The sequence below is a fragment of the Eptesicus fuscus genome, chromosome 17, assembly GCF_027574615.1.
Source record: "Eptesicus fuscus isolate TK198812 chromosome 17, DD_ASM_mEF_20220401, whole genome shotgun sequence".
Classification (NCBI taxonomy): domain Eukaryota; kingdom Metazoa; phylum Chordata; class Mammalia; order Chiroptera; family Vespertilionidae; genus Eptesicus; species Eptesicus fuscus.
Window position 1 is genome coordinate 39,807,384 of NC_072489.1, and position 17,752 is coordinate 39,825,135.

The following is a 17,752-nucleotide window of genomic DNA, read 5'->3' on the forward strand; positions in this document are numbered from 1 at the left end:
AAAAACTTCCCCAGTAATAGGTGAACATCAAGATATCAATGAGCCTTAACAATAAAATCTTTAAAATATAGCTGAGTTAAAAAACAGACTAAAAAATTCTCATAAGCCCAATCTAAGATAAAAAGGACAAGGATAATTACTAAGACTAGAATATATGACTCTCCTTTACACTATAGGAGCTATTTTATTCAGCCTTTCTTTCTATAAATGTCTACATTCCTCCAAGTCTACAAAACATTGTATAAGTATCTGAATACGTTACACTTAAAGTGGGAAATAGGAACAGAGGGTTCAACATATAACCCTTCTTATGAATATGTGGTCTTCTGTACAACAAATCTTATGAGATGGGGAATGTAATAAATTACAGTTAACACTCTATTTTTATATGCAAGTAAGAATTAGGAAAAAAAGAATGCTGAATAGAATAAATCAATTTAATAAATTTAAATTTAATATTATATTAATTATATATAATATTCAGCTTACTAATTTTAAGAGGAAAAATATGTAAGTGTTGAGTTCACATTTTGTTCAGATTTTAACTACAAGAATTAGAAATATAAAGATATTAGTGACATCTCATTTTATGTCTAAAATTTGAAACAATACAAATTATCTCAAATTAAAAATCATTAAGAATCATATTTTGAAGGCTGATTGGTCTATTAAACTGTAAACTATGTTTACTCTGTTGTAATTGAAGAGTCTCTTCATCTGTTAAACAAAAATACTTGTCATCTTTTGTCAGGATTAATCTTGAATTATAGGAAGGCCTCAAGAACACAGTTTGTGCATACAATGTGACAGAATGTATTTGAGAGATTCTATGTATCCCAGAAATGAAGATAAAGACCGCAAGTCAGTAAGCTACAATTGGTCTCAACCCTAATTCATCTCTCAATTTGTAGAATATATCTGGCTATAAGTGTATGCCAGTATTGTTTAGAATAATAAATATCTGGAAAGGAAAATCAAATGATAAAGGAGGCATTGGCAAACTCTTTCTGTAAGGTTTAGATAGTAAATACTTCAGGTTTTGCAGGTGGTATGGTCTCTGATATAACTTTCTCAACTCTAATGCTAAACTGTAAAAGCAATCAGGGACAATATATGAACGAACAGGCATGTTCCAACAAGACTTATTGTAATAAAAACAGCAGAAAGTCAAATTTAGCCTGTAGACTGCAGTTATACAACTGTTGCAGCTTTAGTTCTCACCCACCCTTACACATAGTATACTTATCAAAGCATTTGACTTATCTTTAAATGGCACCAATATTCAGAAACTGAAATAAGGATAAAATTTATCCTTATCATAAGTCAAAACTTATGATAGTCATTCTTATAAATACAATCCAATTCTAAAAGGTGCATACATATAACAGCCTTAACAACTTCCATATTGTGAGAAACAGTCACGTAAGATTTAGCATTCTCTTTACCATTTTTTCTCCGGGATGGGACGAGGCACAGCATTGACACGACAAGGAAAGTTGGGCTGACCTGACAGATTTCGGCCAAGTATTGTGCCAACAAGATTTAAAGGAAGAATAACAAAAAAACAGATGCAACAAACGGCCACCTGTAAATTAAATTAAAATGTATGTGATTACTCAGAACAGTAACATTAATAAAAATAAATAAAAGAGATATAAAAATTTAAACACAATTTGATCACAAAAGAAAATGTCTAGGTTCAATATAGTTTAAAATTGTGCAGGATATACACAGATGAAAATAGGAAAAGAATGTGCTTTAAAATATTAGAATTGAACTAAATTGAACTAAGTTGAAGTATTTCCTATCTACTTTACTTCCCTATTTTTCCTATTCTTCCATACTGTTTCTGCTGGAGTTCTTTTTTCTCTTCTTTCACTTTCAACTGCCATGCTTGTAACATAGACTTTATTTTTCCTCATTATAACCAACTTATTTAGTACTTGGTTGCACTTTACTGAGCTCCTAATATGCACAAAGAGCTTTACATATGTTATTTCACTATTTTATGAATGAAGAAAATAAGACTTAAGAGAGGCTTAGTAACTTCTATGATCACATAGCAAGCAGGTAGCCAGACTAAAATTTCAATTCAGATCTGCCTGCCTAAAAGTCCATGCTTAGCCCTAGCTGGTTTGGCTCAGTAGATAGAGTATGGGCCTGCGGACTTAAGGGTCTGGGGTTCGATTCCAGTCAAAGGCACATGCCTGGGTTGTGGGCCCGATCCCCAGTAGGGGGCATGCAGGAGACAGCCAATCAATGAGTCTCATCATTGATGTTTCTATCTCTCCCTTCCTCTCTGAAATCAATAAAAATATATATTTAAAAGACCATGCTCATTTCTATTCTAAACTGCCTTTGGATCTTAACAATAGAAGCATAGCTCTATTTATTATATATGTCATTACTAAAATAATATGAGTATTTTTTTGCTATTAGTAATTCCAAGTCTAATTTACAGGGAAGACCATATCAGGATTCTAGAACCAAAGTAATCAGTTAGAAAAATATTTATTTTTTTCTTTATATAAATCTGAAAAATGAAGTAGGACTGAATCACCTCTAAGATCTCTTTTTAATTATACATTTTGGGGTTCTAATAAATAGAAAGTAAAAATTAGAAAAAAGTTGAAAACTGTAAAGAAATAAGAGAAATGAAGAACAGTCACTAAAAGAATCTATAAACAGCCTCATTAAGACATTATCAACTGTTTATCATTTGTTTGCTATTACTCTCATCTCTTGTCTGAATTTTTTTATATAGGATAAAAAATATAAGCAGTTTGTTAGAAACTGTTAGTGATTAAACTGAAACCAATTTTCTACTCCTTTAAGTTCAAGTTCTGAATGAGTTTACTTGCAGAATACTCTGAGATTGCAAGGGGAACTGTTTTTTTAAAAAAAGTCATATAGAACTAAATCATCCGTGAAGCCAGGATTTTTCTCAATACTGATATTCAACCAAATAAATTGGTTACTGAAGATAGGACTGACCTGTTAAAACTGACCTTGATATCAGATCTGTATTCATCACAACTTTATTGCTCTCATAAATTGAAAATGTTAAAATAATGAATTTGCAAAATGTATTTACACTAATAGAATCATGCTTATATCTTCTCCTATACTTTGCTTCCATATTAAGGTTTTATTTTAACATTAAATTTAGAGTTAAAAAACTTTAGTCTAATACACTGGTGAAAACCCTGGAACTCAAACCAATACAGGGCCCTCTCCAAGCTCCTCGTCACTGTTCATGGACCAATGGAGAGTGAAAACAGGCAGAGAAAAAACTCACTGCAGGTTGGGTCTCCCATCTATATATATAAAAGCCGAGCAACTATTATGGTGGAACGACCAGAATGACCGTTCGCTATGACCCACACTGACCACCAGGGAGCAGATGTTCAATGCAGGAGCTGCCCCCCCAGCTTCTCAGGGATCAGGCCTAAGCTGGCAGGCGGACATCCCCTGAGGGGTCCCAGACTGCAAGAGGGCGCAGGCCAGGCTGAGGGACCCCCCACCCCCGAGTGCACAAATTTCGTGCACCGGGCCTCTAGTATCTACAATAAGAACCAGTTAGAAACAAGTACTGCCACCCTAGCCAGTTGCTCAGTGGTTAGAGCATCGGCCCGTACTGAAGGGCTGTGGGTTTGATTCCAGTCAAGGGCACATACCTCAGTTGCAGGTTTGATCCCCCCGGGGCGGCATGCAGGAGGCAACCAATCGATGTGTGACATCAATGTTTCTCTCTCTCTGTTTCTCCCCCCTCCTCTTACACCCTCTCTGAAAATCAATGGAAAAAATATCTTCCGGTGAAGATTAATTAAAAAGAAAGAAAGAAAGAAAAGAAACAAGTATTTCCTCTCTGAAATCAATAAAAATATATTTTCTTAAAAAAGAAGTACTTTGGAGAGATTGCAGGCCTCATATTAAAAAGTTTATACTTTTTCAGTTTAAAAGTATGACTCAAGCAACTTACCATTGTTCCAAAAGGAATGGCTCTTGAAGCATGGTAATAAATGGCTATAAAATTGATGAAGAAGGCAGTACCACACACCATAGCTGGGATAAGGAATGCCCCAATAAACATCTGCTTTATCCATCTCCTTCCTGGAAGAAAAGGGAAACTATGAAAATCAGAGAGATAGACAGACAGGCATATATTAATGGTTAAGAGCTGATTATTTAGTTCCTAATTTGACTTCCTAATAACTATTTCAAAACATTAGCTAGTAAAGATCAGTCTGCTATTCAAGTGCATCTAATGGAAATGCAGTGTTTGAAGAGGATGTACTGGGAAAAAGCAATGAACTAGTAAAATATTCTGATGTTTTATCTTGATTCTGCCACTGATCTGCTGAGAACTTTGGTAAGCCACTCAATCGATTTGGGCTATAAGTTGGCTTAGAAGGGTGTTTTCAAACTGTTGCTTGGAGTTCTGGAGCTTCTTGTAGGTGCCAATGGAGTCGCTGGTGAAAAAAGAGCCCAGGTCACCAAGCCCTGCTTCAACCAGAACAAGTTCAATTTTATAGTTTTACACATTGGGGTTTCAGGGCAGCTTCACTGGGAAAGAGGGCTGCACTGCTTTAAGAAAATAAAAATAAAAATAAAAACCCTAGGTTAAACAGTCCCTAAATTTACTCTTAGCTCTCTCATCATAATTATAAGTATATATTTAAATGTATTTCCATGTTTTAAAAGGAAAAAACAATGGAATGTGTTTCATGAGCTCTCTCAGCAATTAGAACTATAGATGCATAAGCGTTATTATTTCTTTGCACCTTTTTGTATTGCCAAAATTCTATGTGGTGAGCATCTATTATTTAAACAACAAAGGGAAGACATTTTTAAACTAAGCAATAAAAAGTTTTAAATCCCATTCAGTGACCAAGAAAGCACCCAGAGCAGAGGGCACAGCAAGTGCACTGCTGTGGAAGCATCTTCATACTGCTTAGGGACAAACTGGAAAGATTTAACACTGGCTCACTATTATCATTCAACCCCACATTCATAAGCAATAGTGACCCAAACAGAAAATGCTATAGGAAATACAAACAATAACCTAATTTTTGTTTTCTTTTTCTACATACAGCTCTTTTTAAATAAATATGTCTCATAGAGTTACTACCCCAAATCTTTACATTTCTCCAGAAAAGCTCCTTGACTCTGAACTTTCTACTTTATTTAATTTCTTTCTCAGGGAAGTTTCAAGAACCCCTCCTGCCGAGGCCGGTTTGGCTCAGTGGATAGAGCGTCGGCCTGCGGACTCAAGGGTCCCAGGTTCGATTCCGGTCAAGGGCATGTACCTTGGTTGCGGGCACATCCCCAGTAGGGGGTGTGCAAGAGGCAGCTGATCGATGTTTCTAGCTCTCTATCCCTCTCTCTTCCTCTCTGTAAAAAATCAATAAAATATATTTTTTTAAAAAAGAACCCCTCCTTTCCAAACTAATACCCAGCATTTGAACAACACCAAAAGGATAGCAACTAATTCATGTTATGTATTATTTCTCCTATTTAATTCCAAGTGTTTCCTAGCACTCTCTTTTCCTGTACTTTCCATTATCTTCTTAGATTCAGGCAAGTATTAATAACTTCCATATTCAACTCTATCTCTCTTTCCTTCCAAGAGTCAAAAAAAAATCCTCCCTACCCCACCCCTCCAAAAAAAGAATCCCACCTATATTCCACTGGGTACAACCAGTAGCCCAGGAATCTGCACTGCAGTGTTTCCTACCACCTCCTCCCCCCCCCCCCCCCCACCGCCGCCCCAATGCCCTTGGACATTCTGCTCAAGTCCCAGGCCACCCCAGCTTCAAATTGGGTCTGGAGCATTATCCAGTGCATTGAGGACAGTGTGAAGACCCTGAGCTTCACTGTCGTTCAAATCCTTAACTCCGAAAATTCTTGATTCTCTGAGCTGACCTCTTTATTAAATTGGTTTTTAGGGATAGTTTAACAAAATATCAGGACACGATTAGGCCTCCTCAGGGCACTGTCAATCAGACAATAAATAACCTTTAGATTATTCTTGGTAAGATTTGATACTCCTAGGGGCTTTTGTTTGAACTCTGTCAGCTTTCAAGCATTAGTATAGTTAAGTCTGGCTGGGTGTTCTTAACTTGCAATCAGATTAAAAGCAAATTTATGTCCAAGTAGGAATAAATTTCCTGTTTTAAATAAATCTGTTTCTGCTGTGGAGACTTTTCTGGGGGCTCATAAACTGTAAAAATCTCAGTCTAACTAGTTTCCAGATCAAATTCAAAATAGAAGTTGCTTTAGGCATCCTTATTTCCTCAGGATGGTAGTCCTATAGGATAAGACTCATTTCTCCCTTTTTGGAGGTAGAATATAGAGGCTGACTGCCTAACTAAAATACTCAGGAATTCATGATGATACTACCTCAGGCAATCCAAAGAATTACCTAAATTGAAGGTACAGAACAATAAAAAGAAATGATAAACTGGGATTTCCTGGAGGAATTTTCAATGATTCTATGATCTGAGCTCCTATAACCCATAAGTCTGATCTACTAAAAGAAAACATTATCACCTAATGCTGACATTGCTTAGGATGGGCTGGGAAAAATCACATTAGGAAGTCTTATCCTTAGGAATGTGATTTTAAGGTCCTTCATTCATAACCTGAACTATCCAAATCTACTACTTTCAGCACATTTCTGACCCCTGACAATTACAGGGAAAACAAATAACTTAAGGACCCTTAAATGCCATCACAGAAAGAAACAGCAAAAAACAAGTACCCTTGTATCCCCCCTGTATCCCCCATCATACCAGGTCACAAAAGTAAAGAAACAAGGGAGTATTTAAAATAAAGTGCTCATAAGCAAAAGATTGTGACACAGAATAACAGAAATCTTTGTGCAGGGTCCTTGGATAAACATTTAAGAGTCAACAGAAATAAAGAGATATTCTTCCTATTCCCTTTCCACTGTCCAGACACTTTATCCATAAGCCATAAAACATGCCTTTATAGTCAACTATAAAGCTATAAACTCTATGTGGAGGCCTCCCATGGAGCACATATAGGGAGCTAGGCACCTCAAAGTAAAATAATATCAATAACTTATATGTACTTACTACATGTTCCTCAGGCCTAACTGCTTAGTAAGCAATGGAAAGAATCTATTCATTGTTCACAATTTTAGAAAATAAACTGCAAGGAGGTTCCATAAAGGCAAGATAGAACACATAATAGGTTTGATGGAGATTATGCGTAATGGGATAGCAAAGAATTTTACAATGCCTGTATTGCCCATTTTAAATTCTAAATACCTCACCATAAAATATTAGCATCTATAATTAAAAATACAAGTGATAACTCATAAGTTACCTCCTTGTCTAGCATACAAACTTCCTCCAAAATAACCATTCACTGGAGACGTAGCAGCATAGACAAATATGGCTGTACTGAGCATTGATCCCCTCCTAAGAAGGTGAAAAGATGTGTAAGATAAATTAAAAACAACAACTTGAAGAACATATCATATAACCTATCACATTAACATTAGTTTAATTTCAAAGATAAATTTAACAGGAACACAAAAATATCATCCTGAGCCCTGGCTGGGTAGCTGAGTTGGTTAGAGCATTGTCCTGATACGCCAAGGTTGTGGGGATTCGATCCCTGGCCAGGATACACACAAGAATCAACCAATGAATGCACAAATGGGTGGAGCAACAAATCAATGTCTGTCTGTCTGTCTGAATGTCTCCACCACTTCCCCCTCCTCTCTCTCTAAAAATCAATCAATAAAAATGTATATATACCATCCTGGACTGCAAAAGGTTGCCTAGTAAATGAATATCCAGTTAAAATTACACTTAAATGGTACAGGCTGATGATCTTCATTTTTTAAAAATCTGCAGTAAATTTCATAATATATTATGAAGAAATACAGGGAGGGGAAAAAACAGGTTTATAGTTGTTTATATGGAAAATAATATAATAAATGAAAAAAATGGTGTTTCGTGTACTCAACTGTAAACCTACATTTGCCCACCCTGTATATTATAATTCTTTGGCAAAAATATTAGAAACTGGCACTAAAACTGTTTTTGTAACCCTGTGAGCCAATCACATCATATGGAAAAGGATATTCATCTGTTAAGAAAAATAATTAGAATAATCCTCTTTATAATTTAACTGCTTAAGTTTCTTGCCTGCTGACAGAAATATAACCTAAGTAGTAAAATCTATTATATTATTGTTATTACTTTAAATGGTATAACACTGAGATGTTTTTTATTTAGTTTTCCTTATACAGTTAAAAGTTGTTTTTTAAAAATCCTTTGGTCCACAAATCAACTTCATTCATTTCAACAATTTCTAATCTTCTCTTACAATGGAGACGGGGAACCTGATCGCGGGCCAGGCCTAGGGGACCAACCCGTGCTCAAATTTCGTGCACCGAGCCTCTAGTTCTTAATAATAGCAGAGAGGGATCAAAAAGGCTGATATTTAGGATATTCAGACCAACCCTCTTGAGTAAAACTAGACAAAATTTTTTAAATGCCTAATTGCAAAGAGAAAAATTAAAAGAAGTGACAGTATCACTTGCCATAATACAGAAATATACTTAACCCACTAACAATAAAGACCATTTCTGAAACTTACTATAACTAGGAAGGCAAAAGATGTTCTATATATAGAAAATATTAGAAGCTCTATCCATAGATAGAACATAGATTCTTGTTAGTTTGAGCTAAAGATCACTCTTTTTGAAGAGAATTTATAAGAACTAATGTGTGCACTGGGAGGATATACAATTTTTATAAATAAACCACCTTATGGGTAAGAATTATTATTATATTCCATTTAAAATACAAAGACATAGTATAGACTTGAAATATGTAACACTCCTCTGCCCAAACACCTATGCTCAATTTCTAAAAGTGGATATGTAACAGTTAAAGCATTTCAATGATCAATTTCCATCAATATATAGCTAAATATAAATGTGGTAATAAATAAGAATTTGTCATTCCTGTGTTTAAAAGATCACACATCTCAAAGTCAGTTTTAAAAACCAAATTAGTTTTTTCAAGAACCCAATTAAACAATGCAAGTGTTCACTTATTCCTTCCAGACTATCAACAATTTCAACCCACTTTCTGTTTATAACTAGGTGTGTGAGGCTCACATAGGACTAACAATGCTGAAAGGCTGTTTTAATCTAAGACCAATCTAATACAGCCAGCATCCTATATAACAAAAGGCTAATATGCAAATTGTCCCCTTGGGAGTTCAACTCGGAGACCAGGAGTTCGATCCCTGGCTGACCACCAGAGGGCAGCACAGAACATGGTGGGCGACCAGCAGCAGTGGCAGGGCACTGAGGGAACAAAGGAAGGAGGAGGTGGGGAGGCCAGGAGGTGGGGAACCTGATCGCAGGCCAGGCCTAGGGGACCAACCCGTGCTCAAATTTTGTGCACTGGGCCTCTAGTTCTTAATAATAGCAGACAGGGATCAAAAAGGCTGCTTATGTGACAGAGTCCAAAATGACTACCAGGAATTAAAACTTGCAGTCCCCAGAGACATTTCCACTAAATGGAAAAATGTACCAGGAACCATGGAAAGATTGGATAAGAAGTTATCCAATTATTTTTCTAACCTCATGTGCCTTTTCCAACACTCTTTTTACTATTATTTACAATGCTTTCTTCTGGTCTCCCAGTTTTGAGGTATATGTGAAGAACTCATTCAGTACTGTGAAAACCTTGTGCTTCTTATGAAGATCTAATTGGATCTTCAGCTTTCAGCTTTCAAAAAAAATGCCTTATACACTTTGTCAAATAGTTCTGGACTACAAGTAACTCTCTCATACCTCTCATGCGACATAACCTTTATAACCAACCAGAATGTTCAATAAGGCTAGTAAGTTTTAGCATTTAACAGAAAAATATACTTATACCTGAAGATTACTGTTCATTATTTGTCTTAATAATGACATTTATGCTATTTAAATTCTAAGAATTGTAATAAGCAAATATTTAATTATGACTGACTTTTTAAAAGGTTCCAATTATTAAGATGATTCAAGAGCAACAAAAAATAAAGTACAAGCACTTACTCTGTATATAAATCTTCTATCATTGCAACAATAATAACAATGAAAGACACAGCAAATATCTGACATCCAGAACCAATGAGAGAAGAAAATATCAGTGGGTGACTTGATGGTCTAAATACATCGCCATGCACCTGCTTCCATCCATATTCATCTCCTAGGTCTCTATCCTAAATACATCAATATGGAGACAGAAGAGAAAATCATTCAGAATGAAAATAAAATACAGAAAATAGGTGAAAATTATAATTAGAATTGTAAGTATCCTCTCTCCAAACTTACAGCTACTTAAAGGGGTTCAAAATATCAAGAAAAGAAATGCCAAATTTAAAATAATCACTGCCTTAATACTGTATTTTCCGGCGTATAAGACGACTTTTTAACCCAGGAAAATCTTCTATATGCCCAGTCGTCTTATACGCTGGAAAATACAGTAACTTTTACTGAGGCTTAGGAAGGTGCTTTCTGTTCTGCTCTGAGAAATATCAAAGAATGAAAAAAGAAAATAGTTTACAGCAAAAAGAAATGGTGAAATTGGGAGAATAGCAGACTGACTCTCTTAACATCACTTTCAGACACTACTCTTGCCATTTACATCATGACTGTGGCTCATATGTGACCAGGGGCCAGGTAGAAAAGAAGAGTATCAAAATCAGTACTAGATGCCCTAACAGTACAGAAATGTCCTTTATAGCCTGGAATCTAAGAAAACATATGGGGAAAATATCGTACAGTTGAATAATAATATTTTTAAATAAATGGTATTTTTAAGATATTTGGTTTTTCCTTTTATTTTTGACAATATTACAGATGTCTCCCATTTTTTCTCTTTTTGCCCACCTCTACCCAACCCCCACCCCACCTCAGACGTTCCCCATGCTATTATCTGTATCTATGAATTATGCATAGATGTTCTTTGGTTAATCTTTCCAACCTGAATAAACAAGTATCTAAAACAATGTTTTTAAAGAAATATCAGCCCCTCAGGATAATCTGACTTTGTGGGGGGAGATCCTGGTCAGATATGTTTGAGAAGCACCAAATATTTTATCTACCCTCTGATACTTCACAATGCACATTAGCATATTAAAATGTAAATGTTTAACTGTTTCCCAACTTATTTAATGATGGAGCATGCAAGAATGGGCCTTCCTTCCCCTGGCTATCGGCACCGCCTTCACTCCGGCTGGAGCCGTCTTTTCACTCCAGCCCGGAGCCGTCTTTCCGCCTTCCCACGGTGCCCAGAGGCCCTGAGCGGCTGGGATGGTGGGGAACGCCTGCGTCCCGCCCCACCCCAGGCCACTTGGTGCCTGCGTACGCAAATTAACCCACCATCTATATTGGGTTAATTTGCATACTCATTCCTGATTGGCTGGTGGACGCTGCAAAGGTATGGTCAATTTGCATCTTACTCTTTTATTAGTGTAGATGGAGCATATCTTCATAGAACAGTCATTAACATTCTACAGAATACATTTTTTTCTCACTTACAATATCTATATATATAAAAGGCTAAGCAACCATCCGACCGGTAGCATGATGTGCACTGACCACCAGGGAGCAGACGCTCAAGGCAGGAGCTGCCCAGCTGCAGTGACTTAGCAGCAGCGGTTCTCAGGTGATGCATCCCGGAACCAGAGAGCAGGGAGCCCGATTCTGGGGTGCATCACATAAGAACTGTCTTCTTGCAATCTGGGACCCCTCAGGGGATGTCGGAGAGCCAGTTTCAGCCCAATCCTCATAGGCCAGGCCGAGGGACCCCACCTGACGGAGGGACCCTGCTCACTCTGCAGACACCCATCGAGCCAAGGTGCAGCCCCAGGTGCAGCTGGCCAGGGAGAGACCCTGGAAGGTTGGCTCTGGGACATGTCTGGCCCGTCTCGATGAGTTCCGCCCCAGTGGCCACCTTCTAATTAATTTCCTTTCAATGTGCACGTATCTGTGCACCGGGGCACTAATTGGTCTGTAATTTTGTAAAAATATTTAGAAAACAAACTACCTATTAAACTAAATGTAAATTAATACTTTTGCCAACTCCCTGAATTGTATACAATATTTAATAGTATTAGAAAGACACCAACACAGGTCTACAACCTCCTAGCTGCAATTCTGAAATCAAAAGCTCTGAAAACTGAAAGTTTGTTTCATAAATTTGGCATATCCTTATTTTAAGGCAAAACTTGGACTGAACTAACAACAGGTTATTTATACTGTTTATCCCACTTGGGGTGAACATTCATGTTTTGCTGAAAAAATTAAGATTTGATTAGAGATCCCCACCAAGAGTTTACACCTTTCTAAAACATGAAAATTCTGAATTCTGAAACTTACCTGACCTCAAGATTGTGGACCTATGATCCAACTTTCAAAACACAGTAATATTGAGTTAATTTGTTTTTATAAGTACAATATAAAATGTTTGCTCACCATATCATCCATTTCTTCTTCTTTACTGTACCGAGCATAATCTTTTCTTAAAGTTCTCATTAAAATCATTGAAACTAAGCCCACCAAGAAGATAACCATCATGAAGGAGTTGAAAATTGAAAACCAATGAATCTAAAAAGAACAGAAAATATTACTCACATAAAAATAGCAGTCACAAAATTCACCGGTCCCATGCAGACTATGGGACGCTAACGCAAAAAAAATATTTTAAAACTTTTACATAAAAATTTAAACTACAGACACACTGGGGATGAGTATTCACTATACAACGGAATTTGTTTTCTTTTCAGTAAGTTTCAGATACACTAAGAACATGATATTGTTTATAGAGATTTTCACAATCAAATTATATAAATAAAGTACAATTTGGCTGTAAAACATAGACTAGTCAGCATTACAGAGAAAGAACCTGGAGCTTTAAAGTCAAATAGGCCTGGGTAGTCCAGGCTCTGCCAATTTCTAGCTATGTGCCCCAATATCTCTATAAATGAAGAAAATAATACTATCTCGTGATTTGTATAGTTTAATAACATATAAAAAGTATGGCACCATGTCTAGCATAGAGCAGTGAATGATATATGCTTGTTTCCTTCCCTCTAACTGAGCAACAATCTGAAAATCTTCTTAGAACAGCAAGATTAAACCATCATAGTTGTCGGGCATGGACGTAGGCCACCTTCCTGAATCATCTGCTTCACTTTCAGTTTGTCCTCTCACTCTGCTGCCATCATTATTCACTCCTTTCCAAATTAGCTCTCCATGGTGCAGAGAACACTAAGGTACCCATAGTTTCATAATGTTCCCAAGGCTCTTGACTTTGATTTCACCCACACGTTTGTCAGAAAATTTTGTCCACATCCTGATTCATATAATCACAAGGTACTACTGTTATCTCTGAGTGCCTCTCAGAACTGAGTGCATCTGGCTTCCACTAGGTCTGGAGCACTGTCCAGTAATTCCTTTACACTTCAATTCCCAAAACAGAAACATTCAAAACTGTCTTCTCTCTTCAGTGCCCCAATTTCATTTATTTTTTTTATATTTACCCTCCTAGCCTTTTATTCCTCCTGTCAATCTCCTAGAAATTCTCTTCTTACACCACTCCTTGAGGTGTTTTTCCCCCCTCTCATTTTGAACCCCAAAACTTATACCTTTCTTCCCACCATCAGTAATCTCCAAAGGTCCCTATCTATAATAGTACCTACTACCTGGGATTGTTGTATGTTTTAAGCAAGATAATGAATGTAAAGCATATAGCATAGTGCCTGACATATAATAAAACAGTAAAAAAAAATTTAAGTTATTATTACTATTATCTTTTCAAGTGTTTTGCTTGATCTTTTGTCTACTCACTGTTTCAATCTTCTTTTTACCTCCCTCCTTTCAATGGCAACACTTTTCAAATGAGGAGACACAGGTTCTACTTCCCTCCCTTACTCCTAAACACAATGCCATCTCACTTAGTCCCACAAAATTTCTCTCAAAGATCTGCAATGAATGTCTAAGTCAATTCAGTGGCTCAGCGGTCAATTAGCTGCCCCACTCTCCTTGCTCTCCCTGCCATGTTTGATCTTTGCTAACACTATGCCATCCTCCTTCACTGACTGCTGCTTCTCCTCTTTCATCCTTGATGCCGGCTCCTCCCACCTTTGTGAACTTTTCCAAAAGCTTCAGTCTTGGTACTCAGCAGAGATTTCCTGGGGCTCTTAGAACTTTTAACTAGAATTCCAATGATGATGGTAACACCCTCTGCCACCTACCCCACCACGCCCCAAATCTCTAGTTCTCTTTCTCCCATTCATGTTTCAGACTTTAGCTAATTCTGATCATTTCCACTTGAATGTCTTTCTGGAATTTCAGACTGCCCTAAAATAAACTATTAATCTTCTGTCTCACAATAACAACTCTCTTCTGACTTCTAACTTCTACTAATGGTGCTAACATTTGGCTTTGAGAATCTGAAATTATCTCTGGTTCTTACTTCTCCTTAATCCTTCCTTGGTAATAATTACTAGCCCTTTTTTTTTTCACTTTGGAATGTCTCTTGTATCTAACCCTTCCTCTCCTTTTACATGCCATCCCCTCACACCCTGATAATTCTAATGGCCTCCTACTTGGCCTTCTTTATTTTTGGTCTCTCCCCTTCCTTTCAAACTGTTCTGTAAAAAGTTACCCAGTGGAACTTTCTGAAACATCATGTTCATATATTACTGCTCTAAAACTTATAGTGACTCCCTATTTTCTCACATATCAAATCTAATATTTCCCTAATATTCTGTACCCTTTGTAATATGGCCACCTCACTTTATTTAGCCAATCTTTCTTTCCATTGTATCCTATATTCCAATCAGGCCTATTCTTCCTCAGTGACCCACAAGTACAGCATATTCATTTCCACCTATGTAGCTTTCTCATAATTTCTCATGGGATCTACTTCTGTCCACATTTGAAAATTCTACTACTGTGTAAAGCCCAACTCAACAACCGTTTATTCCATACAATCTCTCATTGACATAGTCTAGTTATTCATAGACATACTCCTGCTCTAAACTTCTACAAGTACACACATAGAATTTTTAACATGAAGAATGCACTGTCTTATATAATTAGGATAGATTTTTAACTTCAGGTAATATGCCGAGTTGTACACTAGTGTGAAAGACAGTCCTGGCTGTTACCCACCCTGAGGATTCAGGCAAGTGACCACTCTATGGCTCTCCCTGAAAAACAGGAGACAGCCACTTGCCTCTGCCTCTTCATGAGATCTCTTTCTTCATTCAAAAATTTAATGAATACTTACTGATATTATAAAGAAAATAATGAATCCATATTTTGAAATATTTGCAAAATAAAAGGCTACATAAGTTTTAAGTTTATCACAAAAGTATCATTCAAACTTTATAAAAGCAGCCTATAATTATAGGCTTTTCCCAAGATTTGATTTTGTTCTCACCCTGGGAAATTAATGACCCCCCAAAAAAAGACGAAAGAGCAAAGATCATCTTTTATACTGCTAATATTTCCAACAAAACTCTGTATTTTCTAATTAAATATTTGAACTTCAAACCAATACCTATTATAATGTACCACTAATAACCTGACACTTTATAATACCCACTAATTCAAAAAATGATGATGTACTCTGATTTTTAAATTATTATAAGGAACATATTTCTTAAAATAATAAAGAAATCAGATGTCACAAAGGAGTTACTAACTCCACAAACTGCTGACTCCAGCACCCTCTAGTGTTGCTAATCTTAAAGCAGAGCCCAGGTTTGTCATGAATTTTCGAACATTGGAGAAGAATAGCTAACCACAGCACCAGTGCTGCCTTACTGAGCACCTGCTATGTGTCAAACACTGAACGAGGTGCTTTATAATACACTATCAAATGGAATTTCACAGCAATTATGCAAGGTATTATAATCCTTGCTTCACTACTAAGGAGACAGAAGCTCAAGAACTGAGTAATCTGACCAAGGTTATAGTTGGTGGCAGACAGACTGTATCAGCTCTAGCACCTAAGCCTGCACTTGTAGTCACTGTATTAGAAACAATCCTTGCACTTATGTGATAGATCCCATCCTGCCTACTTAAGGAAAATCTGTAGTTAATTCTCCCGTTCTCCTGCACTGTCCATTTTGCACACTCTACTGAACCCTATTCAACATATAAACATGTTTTTCTTACATCTCAAAAAAAGAAAATCTCCTGACTCCAACTTTTCTATTAGCTATTGTACCATTTCTTTGTTCCCTTTACCAGCCTAAACTGTACTCTGATTTTCCCCTCCAAACTTGCTGTCTTCAAATCTTTTCCTCTCATTCTCTTACAATGGCTCTGTTCAGATTTTGCCCCACCACCACACCAAAACTACTTTGTCAAGCTCACCAATGACTCTGGGTAAATCCAATAGTCACTTTCAGAATCCTTCTCACTTGACCCATCAGCAACAATTCAAAACTAATCTCTCTATCCTTCATTATACACTTTCTTCTCTTGATTTCCAGGAATACCATACAATCTTGTCCCCCTTACTTTACTGGTATCTCTCTTTCTCCTACTCTCCCCCAACTTTTATTACTGCCCCCAGGGCTCAGTCCTTAGTCCTCTTCTATTTCCACATACTCTTCCCTGGTAATTGCATCCAGTCTCATAGCTTTATATACTACTAGAGGCCCGTTGCACGATATTCATGCAAGAATAGGCCTTCCTTCCCCTGGCTTCACTCCCAGCCGCCCGGGAGCTGGCAAGTCCCTGCTCCAGCCCACCCAGGAGCCAGCAAGTCCCTGCTCCTTGACCACCCAGGGGGCCGGCAAGTCCCCACTCCTGGCCCGCCCGGGAGCCGGCAAGTCCTCACTTCTGTCTGGAGCAACGCTCCTGTAGCTCCCTCCGCCGCCCCCCTTCCCCTCATAGCAGGCATTCCACCCCTCCAGGCCACTCCCCACCTGCATATGCAAATTAACCTCCATCTTTGTTGGCTTAATTTGCATACTCACTGCGATTGGCTGTGGGCATAGCGGGGTGATGGTTAATTTGCATGTTTTTCTTTTATTAGGTAAGACGTGCATGCCAATGGCTGCAAAATTTGTATCTCTACCCAGACCTTTCTCCTGATTGAACTCCAGATTGATATATCCAACTGGCTAGTCGGTATCTCTATTTGGATGTCTTACAGACACTGCAAAACAAACACGTCCTAAACTGTACTCTGATTTTCCCCTCCAAACCTCCTCCTATCATCCTTTCCACAATGAGCTTATTAGTTATTATCTTTGAAATCCACAGCCCTAACACAGTGCCTTGCATATGGCAAATGCTCATTAATGTTTGTTAAACTGATTGGAGCACATATTGAATATATTAAAATACACAATTTACCTACCCTGTGTTGAAAAAAAGATGGATCAAGATATTTGTCAAATCTATCTTCAAATTTTACATCTGACTTTTTCCATTTTACCTGAAAAAAAGTTTTCATTTGAAAATCAAGGCCAGTAAACAAATTAATAATCTGACAACAAAACTCTGAGCAAAATTTGGAAAGATTTACTAAGAAATTACAGAAATGGTAGAAAATTACTACCAATTTCAGAAGTTGAAAGATATATGATAAACTAACCAACTTTCCTCTGTAATAACAAAACTTAAAACTTTACTTAGAAGAATCATTTCAGTTTTCAAGAATTATTAACTATTGCTGACTTATAT

At 37.1% G+C, this 17,752-nt stretch overlaps 1 protein-coding gene across 1 annotated transcript in view; it reads right to left on the reverse strand.

Moving 5' to 3' along the window:
* Positions 1 to 17,752, reverse strand: part of TM9SF3 (transmembrane 9 superfamily member 3) — a 48,072-nt gene that overhangs the window by 13,050 nt on the left and 17,270 nt on the right. Inside the window, exons 5-10 of the mRNA XM_054728655.1 lie at positions 17,427 to 17,504; positions 12,518 to 12,649; positions 10,094 to 10,260; positions 7,354 to 7,448; positions 3,983 to 4,113; positions 1,446 to 1,585 (exon numbers count right to left, since the gene is read on the reverse strand). Coding sequence (XP_054584630.1) covers positions 1,446 to 1,585; positions 3,983 to 4,113; positions 7,354 to 7,448; positions 10,094 to 10,260; positions 12,518 to 12,649; positions 17,427 to 17,504 — 743 coding nt within the window. The remainder of the gene's footprint in view (positions 1 to 1,445; positions 1,586 to 3,982; positions 4,114 to 7,353; positions 7,449 to 10,093; positions 10,261 to 12,517; positions 12,650 to 17,426; positions 17,505 to 17,752) is intronic.